Source organism: Nycticebus coucang, chromosome 9 (genome assembly GCF_027406575.1).
Source record: "Nycticebus coucang isolate mNycCou1 chromosome 9, mNycCou1.pri, whole genome shotgun sequence".
NCBI lineage: Eukaryota > Metazoa > Chordata > Mammalia > Primates > Lorisidae > Nycticebus > Nycticebus coucang.
Genome location: NC_069788.1, coordinates 113,110,905 through 113,125,706, shown reverse-complemented (window position 1 = coordinate 113,125,706; position 14,802 = coordinate 113,110,905). Strand labels below are relative to the sequence as shown.

At 44.0% G+C, this 14,802-nt stretch overlaps 1 protein-coding gene across 6 annotated transcripts in view; it reads left to right on the top strand.

Annotated features, from left to right (window-relative positions):
- The window catches only part of RGS6 (regulator of G protein signaling 6), a 645,323-nt gene that overhangs the window by 572,419 nt on the left and 58,102 nt on the right, over positions 1–14,802 (top strand). For all 6 annotated transcript variants that reach the window (XM_053602701.1, XM_053602700.1, XM_053602704.1 and 3 more), the window contains exon 13: positions 840–950. In XM_053602701.1, the coding sequence (XP_053458676.1) occupies positions 840–950 (111 nt within the window). The remainder of the gene's footprint in view (positions 1–839; positions 951–14,802) is intronic.

Genomic DNA, 14,802 nt, shown 5'->3' with positions numbered 1-14,802 from the left:
AAATAAACTATGTTAATCTATTAGATTAAAATATCTATTAGTCCATAATTACAATTGAAAAAATTAAGTTGCTTTATTGAAAAAAATGTTTGTGTTAACTCCTTGAGATCTGCCAGGATGTAAAGTCTTTAAAATCAGAAAGTCCTTCAGTTGGAAGGGCTGGGCTGACAGGCAGGTGCTCCAGAGGCCTTGTGATCCATAGACTTAGCAAGAGCAGGCAATACACAACTGGGTTTGGACTAGTGCATCAATAAGGCTAGCATGACTGGGCAGAAATGCACCAAGGTTTAAGTGAAGAGTCAAGTAAAGGGGAAAAACGTAAAATGCATGTAATGTTGCATACTATGATTGCAACAATGTAAAAATGATATGTTCATAATGAGAGGAAATAAGGACAAATGAAAACAGTATGATTTGTTAGGTTAGAAATGGAGGTGGAGGGCGGTGCCTGTGGCTCAGCGGGTAGGGTGCCGACCCCATAAGCTGGAGGTGGTGGGTTCAAACCCGGCCCCGGCCAAACTGCAACAACAAAAAAAAAAATAGCCGGGCGTTGTGGCGGGCGCCTGTAGTCCCAGCTACTCGGGAGGCTGAGGCAAGAGAACCGCCTAAGCCCAGGAGTTGGAGGTTGCTGTGAGCTGTGTGACGCCACGGCACTCTACCGAGGGCCATAAAGTGAGACTCTGTCTCTACAAAAAAAAAAAAAAAGAAATGGAGGTGGAGGTAATTTTTTTTCTTTAATTTAGAATTATATGAAGACTGCCATAATATTTGTGTAAAACAGACTAAAAGCATGTTCTCTAGGAAATCAGTGGCATTCTTTGCTCTGCTTCCCTCTGCAGCTTAATTGCTTACACGGAACAGTACATGGAATACGATCCCTTGATAACACTGGCTGAGCCGTCCAATCCTTGGATCAGCGATGATGTCACTTTGTGGGACATAGAGATGAGGTAAAAAAAAAAAAAAATGTTTTTTTTTGGTTTGGGAGGAGAAAGAATGTAGAAAAAAAAATCCATAAGATCTTGAGATCACCTTATCTTCTGTCTTAGTCTGACTGTTGCTAGACCAGAAATGCGTCAAGTAACCGCGCTCCTGAGTTCTGCTTTCTCCTGTCTCTACCCCTTACAGCTTTGATTTCTATGTGGATCATTTGCAGCTTCTCTCTGACACTTCTCTGACCCTTTAGGACAGTCCCTTGCCATTCCCTGGATCTGATGGCTGGAAAGAATCTGTTGGCCCAATTTTTCTTTGTTTATCTTCATATTTGCCTGCAGCAACAGCAACGGTAACATCTAGCACTTACCCTGTGCTGGCCACACCCCACAGTAACTGTCTCCCCGTGAATCCCCTCACCTGGTAAACACTTTTACTCCCACCATTGAGCGGATGAGGAAACTGAGGCCCAGAGGAGGTCGTGGACTTGGCCAAGGTCACACCGTGGCAGGCCGACGGCAGGCCGAGGGCTGCAGAGCCATGATTTCCATCCCTCTGCTTTTCTGGAGTATCTGGCAGCAGGAATTGCACAGGGCGGTAGCAAGTGTGTTTACTTCATAGCTGAGGACCTGAAGCCCAGACAGACACGAATCACCTTCAAAATGACCGAAGGAAAGGTGCAGATAAATCTAGTGTGGGGGCCTTCGACTCCCTGCTGTCCTTCCGTGTTTCATTTCTCTGTGGCTCTCACTTTGTCTTTTGCTTTGCTCTCTTTCTGGCATTTTTCTGGGAAATGAAAAACTTTCTAAAAAGTAAGACTGCTCACTACTGAAAGTTTAAACTATCCAGATGTGCACAAACAAAATAATTCTCTCTTCCTCCAACCCATTCCCGTCTTCAAGAAGAACCTTTGTTTATACCTTGATGCTGGGGTTTCCCAGCTGCACTAGGACACCTTGGGCACTGCAGGGACTCATGGGGTTGCCACGAGATAGTCTAAATATTTGAAGGAAACACAACAATGTTGGATATGCGTCAGATACTGCATAAACTACTAGATTAAGGTAGTTCAGTTTCTGTTTTTCGTTTTTCTTTCCTTCTTTCTTTCTTTTTTTTTTTTTTGAGACAGAGTCTCACTATGTCACCCTCCATAGAGTGCTGTGGCGTCACAGCTCACAGCAACCTCAAACTCTTGGGCTTAAGGGATTCTCTTGCCTCAGCTTTCCAAGTAGCTGTGACTACAGGCGCCCACCACAAGGGCTGGCTATTTTGTTGTTGTTGTGGTCATTGTTGTCTAGCAGGCTCAGGCCAGGTTCAAAACCACCAGCCCCAGTGTATGTGGCCAGCGCCCTAACCACTAATCTATGGGCACTGAGCCAAGGTCGTTCAGTTTCAACGTCAGAGAATGTTACATCCCTTTCGATGATGTCAATGAGGTCTTTTAAAATCTGAGTTTTCAGAGCCATTGCTGTGATAAAAAGCAAATACTGTGCAAAAATCAACATGGACTAAGAAATAAGAGTGGCAAGGTACAATCTGATTCCAAAGTTTATAAAAATGTGCAGTGCCCAGCAGGTGCATGTTGTGGTTATTTAAGAATGAAATTCAAATACTTTTTAATTTAAGACAGTATTTTTATTTAAGAAAGAAATATTTTTATTTAAGAAAGAAATTCAAATACTTTTTCTATCAATTTATATGTATTTTAAACAGCTACCAAGTTGTGAGGACATAAATACATATTTAGTTGATTGGTCAAGACCTTAATTAATGAAGGGGCCCAGGGGAACCATGAAAAAAAACTAACCGTACTGTGAACTCAGAAAATTCTAGTGTCTGCCCCTTTGGATTTGCATGCACATATAATACCTTATTCTTTTGTATAATTGGGATCATTATACATTTGTTTACCAATAATTTTTTTAATTAATAATATATCATGACAATCTCTCTGTATAAACACATATGGATCCACCTTATCCTTTTTAATAGCTACATAATGTCCCATGGCATGAATGAGGTAAAATTCATCTCACCAATCCCTGGGTCATAAATTGAGGCTGTGTCCTTTTTTTTGCTAACATAAACGATGATTCAAGAAACATCCTGTGTACGAGTCCAATGTTTTCTTTAGTATAAATTTTCCAGGAGTAGAATTAGGAATGGCATGCATAATTTGAGTTCATGTTCCCAGATCCTTCTGGAGCAAAACTGTAATGAATTGCTTTGATGCTCTTAGCTTAAAAGTGCCCATTTCCCTATATCCCAAGAATTATCAATCTTTTTATCTTTGCAAATCTGATAGGTTAAAAAAATTCTTATTTTACTTTTTAGTTCTTTGTTAATGTATCTGAGAATCTTTTCATGTGATTATTGGATACACATTTTTCTTTTGTAACTTGCCTGTTCTTTGCCCATCTTTCTAGTGGTCTGTTTTGCTTTGAATATTGAGATGGAAAATGGTCATATTTACTTAAATCATACATTTTAACTTTTCCTTGAAAGTTTTTCTGAATCTCATTCTTCCTTGTTTCTTTTCCCTGACTTGCTTTATTTATATTAGCTTCTTTAAAACTCGTTTCTATTCTAGTTCCATTAACTTTTAACTGTTTTAATTGAAAATGTCATTAATTCATACAAATAAGCATAAAAAGTAGAAGTTTCCTTTACCTCCTCTGAGTCCCATTCTTCCTCAGAGGAATGTTAACTTGATATATTTTAAACCAATATTTTTTAACTTATATTTCTATGAACATTGAAAAAATAAAAGTAGGCTGTGTGTATCTTTAAGATTTGTGGGGCGGCACCTGTGCCTCAGTGTGTAGGGCACCGGCCCCATATACCAGCGTGGCAGGTTTGAACCCAGCCCCGGCCAAACTGCAACAAAAAATAGCCAGGCATTGTGGCGGGCGCCTGTGGTCCCAGCTACTTGGGAGGCTGAGGCAAGAGAATCACCTAAGCCCAAGAGCTGGAGGTTGCTGTGAGCTGTGATGCCATGGCAGTCTACTGAGGGTGACCAAGTGAGACTCTGTCTCAAAAAATACATAAAAATAAATAAAATAAAAAGATTTGTGATGCACCTTCGATAGTTCCTTTTGATCTAATCCAAGAATTCAACTCTTCCTTTCACTGTGATTTTTCTCTGCTTTGTTTACGTGTCCTAATTACTCCGCTCTGTTGTCTCATCTGCCTTTACTTCCCAGGAAATCCTTTGGTGGGAATTCTGGGCCTCTAGGATGGAGCTGCCATACCGCTTATATTTTCTTTGTCATAATTTCCATCTCTTAGTCTTTATTCTATATACAAAGGGTAGAATTCCTTGGATTGCTGTTCAGGGTCACCAGTTTGGTTTTCAGTGGTGTCTATCCTATCATTTTATACTTTAATGAGGTTTTCTTTTCCTACGGGGTGTTGAGAGGAGTGGATGACAGTTGTGCTTTTTCATTTCTAAGACTTCTTAATCTTTCTTGGACTCTTCTTTTCCTAGCAGTGGGTTCTAAATCCCCCTGAAGGTATGATACAGATTTTTCACATATTGCATTTTTTTGCATAGTTTCATGTCTCCCCTGCGTGTCTGCCACTTAGTCTGTTTCACTGGGGTTACTCATTAAAGGACGGCTGTTTCCACTCATTGCTTCCTTACTCTGCGCTCAGAGAAGATCGTTCTTCTCACACGCCCATTAATTTTGATGACTGCTCTTGTTAATAAATGAAGGTTTTGACTTTTAATCCTGCACCACCTGGGAATTTATTGAAAATACTAATGCCCTGTCCCCGCCCAGAGTCAATTATTTTAGCAGTTCTGGCAATGAGGCACTGGTATTTTTTTTAACTCTCCCAAAGTGACGCTGACGTGCAGCCCTGGTCTAGGACAGTAGCTAGTGGGGGTTTCCTCGGCATTTGTGGGGTCAGTGGTTCTCAAACCATGCTGTGCACCAGGATCAGATGGGATGCTCATTAAAAATGCACATGTGTGCCAAGTGGCTCTGGCACTCTACGTGATTCCCTGGTGACTCACCGAGTTCCCCCTGACTTTCCTCTGAGAAGCTGTCAGGCATCACCTGAGTGCATGAATGAGTAAATTTACACAGGCAAATTGTCAGGGTCCCCTCCGGTTCCTGGGTATTTGGTCCAAGAACAGACTGAAAGACTGGACCCACTCTCACAGTGACACAGGTGGCTATGGGGGGTTCTTGGGTAGTACAGCCCCCACTCTAGTAGTAAAGCCCCCTATCCTAGTGGTAGGGCCCCATCCTAATGGCAGAGCCCCCATCCTAGTGGTAGAGCTCCCCATCCTAGTGTTAGCCCCCCCCATCCAAGTAGTAGAGTCCCCCATCCTAGTGGTAGAGCTCCCCATCCTAGTGGTAGAGCCCCCCATCCTAATGGTAGAGTCCCCCATCCAAGTGGTAGAGCTCCCCATCCTAGTGGTAGAACCCCCCATCCTAGTGGTAGAGTCCCCCATCCTAATGGTAGAGCCCCCCATCCAAGTGGTAGAACCCCCCATCCTAGTGGTAGAGTCCCCCATCCTAATGGTAGAGCCCCCCATCCAAGTGGTAGAGCTCCCCATCCTAATGGTAGAGCCCCCCCCATCCTAGCATGGCACCTGCAGCCTTCCCCACTCTGTGTTTCAGACCCAGTGGAATTTCTTCTTCCTCCCTGTGGTGCTCCCCAATGAGTCCACTCTTCTCCCTCTGCTGACAAGTCTTAGGGGAACCCAGTTAGATCTGCTGACGCCAATAAGAAGTATTGAGAAAGCTAGAGTGTCTTGAGCAATCTCTCTGCTTTGCAGAGATGGCAGAGATGTTTTTGCTGTTTTGCTGTACTAACCTTGGGTTAACAGAAGCACCACCCTTTGGTCTTATTTCCTGTATTAGAAGCTGGACAGGAAACATACCCCTTAATTCAGCAGACCCTTTCTACTGTGTGGAGCCTGTTCCATATTTCTGAATTTCTTCCATATGCCCCCATCTGGTGCCCACCCACTGCCTCTGCTTCCAGTCCTGCTGCTCAGAGCTTGGGGTTTTCCCAGGCTCCTGATGAGGACACCCATGGAGTTTCTTCTCTGATGGCTCTGCTGCTCTGAGTTCAGCTTTGTCATGAGTTCAGTCCTTCCGCTTCATACCTTTCTGAAATTCCTCAAAGTTTACCATCTGTTGATGGGAAATGTCTTTGTCTCTACCTACCATGTTTGGGCTGGTTCTTTCTTTGTGGGCCACTCTTCCCCCAGGCCCTCGCATAGCTGGCTTTCCTTCTTAGCATTGGGTCCCTTCTTCAGAAAGACTTTCTGTGACCACCAGTGTAAAGTGGCCATCCATCCCTCCAGTTGTTCTATCATGTCCTCCCCTGGTTCACTTTCTAAATAGGACTCAGAATTATTCTAGCACCCAGGCCTGGCACCGTATAGGTTTGAGGGAGGATGGATAGGTAAGGGGTTCCTTATTTGATCATTTTCCCGGTTTCGGGAAAGGAGGAGAGATAAGCACGTGAACCTAATTCACCACGAGAAAATAAATTTCCTCCTTTGTTCTTGAAAGTCAGCAAAGAAGCATGTAACAGGTTAGAAAAATGGCAGTCATCTATTGGTTTATCTCAATCTATTTAACACTTTTTCCTGGGGGCACAGGGTGCTATCTGCCCCTACTATTCATGTGCCACTTCTTTCTTTCTTTTTTTTTTTCTTTGAGACAGAGTCTAACTTTGTTGACCTGGGTAGAGTGCCATGTCATCATAGCTCACAGCAACCTCAAACACTTGGCTCAAGCAATTCTCTTGCCTTAGCTTCCCAAGTAGCTGGGACTACAGGTGCCTGCCACAACACCTGGCTATTTTTAGAGATGGGGTCTTGCTCTGGCTCAGGCTGGTCTTGAACCTGTGAGCTCAGGCAATCTACCTGCCTCGGCCTCCCAGAGTGCTAGAATTACAGGCACGAACTGCCGCACCTGCTCTCGTGTTCCATTAATGCTCTTGGGTGGAGGGGGTCTACCCTGATCTTCATACCTAACCTAAAACAGCTGCCATGATCTGTCCACCTGTAAGCAAAATCAAGTTATTTAGGTACAAGTAAAAATGAGGCCCTGTTTCTTCTCCCAACAGAACATTTTTACGCACTGAGACGCTGGCAGTGGTGTTAGGAAAACAGAGAATGGGACCAGGGCCAACATCACACTTCAGCCCAGGGATGGTTTCTGTCCATGACAGAAACAGGCTGCAGACGACGAATAAAATAATCAAAAGTCATTTTTTTTTCTCAGTTTCAGTTTTTGAAACCTGCAATGTGCTGTATTTTAAGCAAGAAAGTCTCTAAGGCTACAAAATGGCACAGCAAACAAAACACATTGTCCTACCACCTGACCGCCAGGATTCTTCCTTGCTTGGCAGAGGACGTTAAGCCACTTGGGACAGTAAGGAAGGCCCTTAGGGTAGGGGCATTGGTAGAAACTTGAACAACAAAGGGAGAGGGCTGTGGTATGCTGCTGAGAAAATGAGATGAGTGTATTCTCTGTTCCTGAGAGGGGAACGCTAAGGGTGAGAGAGGACAAGCCAGAAACAGGGTCTCCGTCAAGGCCAGGGAACTCCCTAGTCCTGAGGAAACCAAAGACTTTTCAAAAGCTGGAGTGTCAAGTATGTGATTTTTAGATTGTGGACTGCCAGGAGGTGAAATGTGGAGCCACTTCTCAATTCGAGCCCGCCTCAAATTCCAGCAAAGGTTCCCACCCTCACAAGCACTTCCTGGGAGGAGGCTCTGGTGAGTGAGGCCTTCCGTCTTCACATGCATGTACTGCTCCTTATATCAGGAGGGGACGTCTCCCTCTTTTTTCATCTAGACTGGTGTGTGATAAAGCAGGACTCTCAGGTATTTATGTTCGTCTAAAGTGGGCTTTGTGTTCTGCTGGGCTGGGTGAAGGGGTCCAGGCAAACTGGTTGTGATGACTAGGGCAGAGGATATCACAACCTCTAGATCCTACAGAGATGGAGAATGTCCTATCTCTGTCACAGAGAACTTATAGACAGCTCAGTGGAGGGTGCAGACAGCGTCTTACAACAATAATGGGCAGGCTGTAGCATACATACTAGGAAATTATGATTTAATCCTTTCTTCTCAGACAAACTAGTAGATGCAGAAATCCAAGAATAAGAAAGGAGGGAAATGAAAAGCTACTGTTTTAAAGGATGGACAAGCTACACTTTGAATCTATACAATGGAAATTCTGAGAAGTAAAGTTTAATTAAAGAAAATAGTGATAACCAGGGCTTATCCTTGAGAAAAAAATCAGCCAAAACTTGCCATATCACAGTTGGAGAGAATTCTGTCATCTGAATGCCACCAGAAGATTGTCCCAGGGAGGCATAAGGGACGTGTTTCTGGTAGTACCACTGACCAGTGCTGAATCTACTGAACCCTGATGTTGCTAGCAGAAGTGGTTTGTGATGTAGTCTCTCCATGTGACTTAGGTTTAGGTCTCCTCTCTGCTGAGTATCAGCTACATGAAAAGAGCTACAAGGAGTCTGGCTTGTCCTGCATGGCCATAAGCATCTACTCTCAGCCAGCCTGAGCTGCTGAGACGCAGAGATCATCCTCGAGCAGCCCATACACAGTGATTTTGGCAGAACTATCATCAGGATATTAGACAAGCTCCCTTCCTGTGGTAGTCAGTCTCCAAATATAGCCCCATTAGTGCTTTCCTTCTTCACATGCATGTACTGATCCTTGTATCAGGAGAGGAATTCTCCCTCTCTTTTCATCTAGACTGGTCTTGGTGTCTTAACCAATAGAGAGTGGCAGAAGGGATATTCTGAGAACCGGTCATATAGAAACCCTGTGGCTTCTACCTTAGTCCTTTGAAATATTTGCTCTTGAGGCATTCCTTCTTGGAACCCCTCTATGAGATGTTCATGGCAGTGGAGAGGCCATGTGTGGACACTCTGGCCAACACCCTGAATCACCTACCATGTGAGGAGCCATCCTGAATGCCCAGCTCAGTCAAACCTTCAAGGATCCCCACCTCTAGCTTCCATCCAGCTACAACCATGAGAGAGACCCCAAGTGACAACCACTCAGTTGAACCTCATTATCCCAAAGGACAGAGAGAATGATAAATTGCTATTTGAAGCCCTTAGGTTTGGGGGTGGTTTATTACACAGCAATAAATAACTGGACAACTCCCCACTGGAACATTCAGGACCCTCAGGTTGTTCTTGGGATAGTAAGTAAAATCATGATTATTTATTCAATAGCCTTGACTCTGAGATGAAGTCATTGGATATTTCATCTTTATGGAACTGTCTCCTTTTTTCATAATTTTCTATAACTTGTATCAGTCCATTCAGGCTGTTATAACAAAAATGCCATAGACTATGTGGCTTATAAACGACAGAATTTATTTCTCAGCATTCTGGCGGCTGGGAAGTCCAAGATTGAAGTGCCAGTAGATTTTGGTGTTGGGTTAGGGCCCACTTCTTGGTCCATAGGTGGCTGTCTTCTCTCTGTGTCCTCACATGGCAGAAAGACAAGAGAGCTCTCTGAGATATCTTTAATAAGGACATAAATCCCATTCTGCATAACCTAATCACCTCCCCAATGCCCCACCTCTTAATAGCATCACATTGGGGATCGGGATCTCAACATGTGAATTTGGGAGAGGAGAGGGGATACAAACATTCAGACCACAATATTATACCCCAGGGTCCCCAAAATTCATGTCTTCCTGCATGTAAAATATGTTCATTCCATCCCCAAAGCCCCAAAAGTCTTAAATTGTTCTTGCATCAATTCCAAAGTCTAAAGTCTCATCTAAATATTATCTAAATCAAAAATGGGTGGAACTCAGGGTATAATTCATCCTGAGGCAATTTTCTCTCCATCTGCGAACCTACGAAGCCAAACAAGTTATGTGCTTCCTAACAATAGTGGTGGGATAGGTATAGGAATGATATTTCCATTCCAACAAATAGAGAAATAGGAAAGAAAGGGAGTAATGGGTCCCAAGTAAGTGCCAAATGTAACACAGTAAACACTAAACCCAAGACTCTGGAATAACACTCGTTGTCTCAGCACTCTGCCTCCCAGGCCCACTGGGGCAGCAGTCCCATCCCCACAGCTCTCCTGGGTGAGAGTAAAGCTTCCATAGCTTTCTTGGGCTGATGCTCTCACTCTGCCTTACAGATTTGGGTGGCAATGTCACCCCACAGCTTGGTGGGCTGGCCCTATAACAGGTCTACTAGTACCCCCATGGTTTTGCTAAGGTGGGGTGTCACATCCACAGCTCTGCTGAGTAGCCCTGTCCCCATGGCTCTGCCGGGTATAGCCCATATCATGGCTCTCTGTGGGGACCCCACCCCTAAGAAACTGGGGCAAGAATATCCTGGCTCACATGAACTGGAGAAGTGACCCTACCCTTTTAAATTGTTCTGCCCTCCCTCCATGTGGCTCTTGTACTCTGTGATGGGAATGGCAGCTCTGAGCTCTAAATTACCTTCAAGGCCATTCCAGAAGGATAGTTCCTGGCTTCTGTTAGGATGGCTAATCTGTGACAGTCTCCTGTCAAATATATCAAACAATCATTTGATCACATAATTAGTGGTCTTATTTTGTGTGTGTATGTTTGGGGGTTTTGTTTTGTTTTGTTTGCAATGCAGATGGGCTAAGAACTTTCCAAATCTGTAGGTTCTGGTTCCTTTTGGCTTAACAAGTCTTTCTTTAAGTTATTCTCTCTTGGCTTGGCACCAATAGCTCAGCAGTTAGGGCTCTGGCCACATATACTGGGTATGGTGGGTTCAAACTTGGCCAGGGCCAGCTAAACAACAGTGACAACTGCAACAAAAAGATAGCCAGGCATTGTGGTGGGTGCCTGAAGTCCCAGCTACTCGGGAGGGTGAGGCAAGAATCGCTCTTAAGCCCAAGAGTTTGAGGTTGCTGTGAGCTGTGACACCATGGCATTCTACCAAGGGAGACATAGTGAAACTCCGTCTCAAAAATAAAAAACAAAAAAGGTTATCCTCTCTTCTTCCATTTTGCTATAAGTAGTCAGGAGGAGCCAAGTTGAACCTTCAACCATTGCTTAGAAATTTCCTCAGCTGGGCGGCACTTGTGGCTCAAAGGAGTAGAGCGCCAGCCCCATGTACCACAGGTGGTGGGTTCAAACCCGGCCCTGGCCAAAAACTGAAAAAAAAAAGAAAGAGAGAAAAAAATTTCCTCAGCTGAATATTCAATTTCATCTCTTACAAGATCTATCTTCCACAAAACACTGGAACGCAAACACGATTCAGCCAAGTACTCTGCCACTTTATCACAAGGGTCACTTTTCCTCCAGTTTCCAATAACTTATTTCTCATTTCTGTCTGAAACTTCATCAGAATGGCCTTTACCATCTATCTTTCTACTAACACTCCTTTCAGGATTACTTACATGTTATCTTTCTCCATAGCTTGAGCCTTTCTCCACAGCTCTCTCCTCTTTTCTCCCTGAGCCCTCAACAAAATTGCCTTTAGAAGCCTGGTCACTACAATGTAAGCTTTTTCTAGCATATGTCTCTTCCAGCTTCTATGTATTATCCTGTTCCAAAGCCACTTTTGCATTTTTAGTTGTTTGTTACAGCAGCATGCCATGCTCAGTACCAATTTCTGTCTTAGTCTGTTAGGATAGGACTGCTACAACAAAAGTACCATTGGCTGTGTGGCTTCTAAACAACAGAAATTTACTTCTCATAGTCCTAGAGGCTGGGAAGGCCAAGATCAAGTTGCTGGCAAATTCAGTGCCTAGTGAGGGCTTACTTTCTGGTTCACAAATGTCCATCTTTTCACTTTGTCCTCACATGGCAGAAGGGCTAGAGAGCCCTCTGGGACTCTTATAAGTGTACAAAGCCCATTCATGCTCTATCTACTTCCCAAAGTCCCCACCTCGTAATACCATGACATTGGTAATGAAGACTTCAATATATGAATTGGAGGAGCCCACAGACATTCAGCCTATTACATACCAATAACTCAAACTTATTTAGGCTGGGTGTGATGGTTTGGAAGGCTCAGGCAGGAGGATTCCTTGAGGCCAGGCTTTTGAGACCATCCTAGGCAACAAAATGAGACCTCATCTCTAAAAAATGGTAAATTTTTTTTAAAGTTAGCTGAGCATAGTCGTGTACATCTGTGGTTTCAGCTGCTTGGGAGACTGATGTGGGAGAACTGCTTGAACCCAGGAGTTTAAGGCTACCATGAGCTATGACCAAGCTGCTGAACTCCAGCCTGGGAGATAGACCAAGGCCCTAACTCTTAAAATAAGTTGTTTGGAAGATAGCTTACATTTTCCCCAACTCTTACTTTAGACATCAAATGAGGGAAATATAATAGAAGGTGGGGCGGTGGAATAGAAAAAAGAATAGACTTTGGAGACAGACACACCTGGATTCTAAGTCCAGCCTGCCACTCACCAGCTGTGTGACCTTGGACCATCTGACCTCTTTTTAACAAAGCAAATTTAAGTACAAACACCTGCCTCCCTGGTTTATATTGAGAGTGACATGGAGCACTGTGAGGAACGCTCCTTGCACCTTGCCTATCACCATGAAGGCCCTGTGGAAATGAGCATTTTTATAGATGGTTACTTCCTTTGAATCTTGCTTTCTTGTTCTCAGTTTGAGAGATTTCCTTTGTGCTTTTTAGCTGGGATGAAAGACTGACTTCCAGAGTGGTGCCTGTGGCTCAAAGGAGTAGGGCACCAGCCCCATAAGCCAGAGGTGGTGGGTTCAAGCCTAGCCCTGGCCAAAAACTGAAAAAAAAAAAAAAAAAGAAAGACTGACTTCCGTGGAGAGCCACCTGTCTTCACTGTAGACAGTGAAGGAATTTGGTGAGATTCATTGGGCACAGAGCACCAACAAGAGTTCGAAAAAGGCATCCAGCTAGTGATCGGAACACACTGCCAGGGTAAAGACACATCACTATGCACATTTTTTTATTGATCCTTTTAGTGTTGAATACTTGCCATGTGCAAGGAACTGTGGTGAATACAAAGACACGTGAAATAAGGTCTTCAAAGAGCTCACAACATAGCTGGAAAGACAATTACATAAACTCTTAAAAACCAAATTTGTGACATAAAACTGTAATAGAGAATACATCACAAGGAAGCATCTCCATACTATGGACGTAAATAAAGCGGCTATGAGTTCTGTGGACTATTTGCATGAGTTTGGCCAAGGAAGAGTTCTTGTACCAGTTACCTGGGGATGGATATTGAGAGATATTTTAATTTTCAGAATTACTGTATAACCACAAGAGACCATTTAGTGGTTGAAGCATGTTCAAGTCTGTTCTTGAACCTTACAGTGGATGAGTGGAGAGTCCCCACGTGATACAGAAAGATATACGTAGGGGAGTTGTATCCAAGAAGCTTTTAAAAGAACAGAATCCCAATGGCCAGATAGCACCAGGAAAATAAGGAGAAAGCATGGAGCATCCAGTTGTATAAATAGGATTGTGAATAATGGGTGGTTTGGAAAACCCAGGTATACGTTGGTTGAATAGTATCACCCCAAAATTCGTGTTCTTTCCAGAACCTCGGAATCTCCAAACTCTGTTTGGAAATAGAGTTGCCACAGATGCAGTTAGTTAAGATGAGGTCATATGAAGTCGGGTGGGCCCCGATGCAACATGACCCGTGTCTTTACAAGAAGAGAAAATAGAGACACAGGCACGTGGAGTGCGAACGCAGTGTGAAGACACAGACGCACAGGGAGGAGGCTTCCGGGGCTTCAGGGCAGAGACTGTGTCGACTAGCTAAAGAGCAGTAAGCGTCGCTGCAACATGAGAAGTTAAGGGAAGGTTGTGGGGCAGATTCTCCCTCAAACCCTTCTGAGAGAGCACGGCCCTGCCAATAACTCAATTTTAGACTTTGGCCTCCAGACTGTGAGGGAATAAATTTCTGCTGTTGTAAGCCACCCAATTGGTTACTCAGTTTGTTAGGACAATCCTAAGAAACTGTACACCAGGGTATTCTGTCTCTCCAAACCTTGTAACTTTCTAGATATTCCCAACATCTAGGCCTCTTTCTAACTACATCCACAGTGGTACCCCCAAAACTTTCTGGCTTATCCCTAAAATTGCCCTTCTCCCGCCCTTGCCACCACAAGGAATCTGGAAGGGTGAATTTAGGTTCATTGCTTGGGTGCCAGAAAGTGGTGACATCTGTGCTGGGTGTATGTCCATGAGACTGTCACTACAAAGAACCACCACAGCTGGTTCCTGGGCATAGCGGCCCAGCTGAGCATAGCTGGCAGATGCCCTCCAGACCATCCCTCGGAGCCCTGAACCCTTGGCCAGCAAAGAGCAGATGGCTGTGTCCCTCCCAGGTCACAGCATGACCTTGGCAGATAGAAATGATGTTCTGCAGCTCTCTGGGGCTTATATTTGCTGTCAGTCTCCACCCTAGAGGTGATTTCTCCAAAAATGGTATTTTTGGTACCTTGGAAAATTATCAAGCTTGATTAGTTTTGTGGCTCGTGTTTGAGATAATCCACAATCTGTCTTCAAGTCTTGTTGTCAAAGGCCCAGCCTGGTGCTTTAGAAGACATCTTTCATGGAGTCCACCATTCTTTGACCTGATGGCCTCAGTCCCCCACCGTGACCTTGTCGGGCCATGCCTGGAAACACAAAGGTGTACAGCAAGGGCCTCCCTGATCCCAGGCACATAGTCTATTGGTCACTGTCCTTGGAATCAGAAAATGTTTCTGTAGCTAATTATGTCTACCCATCTGGAAGGCGTTGTTTAGAGCTGTGTGCCCAATATAGTAGCCACTAGCCACATGAGGCTATTTAAACTTAAGCTTTAATTATTTAAAATTAAACAATTTTAAAAGTCAGTTTCTCAGTCACTCTAGC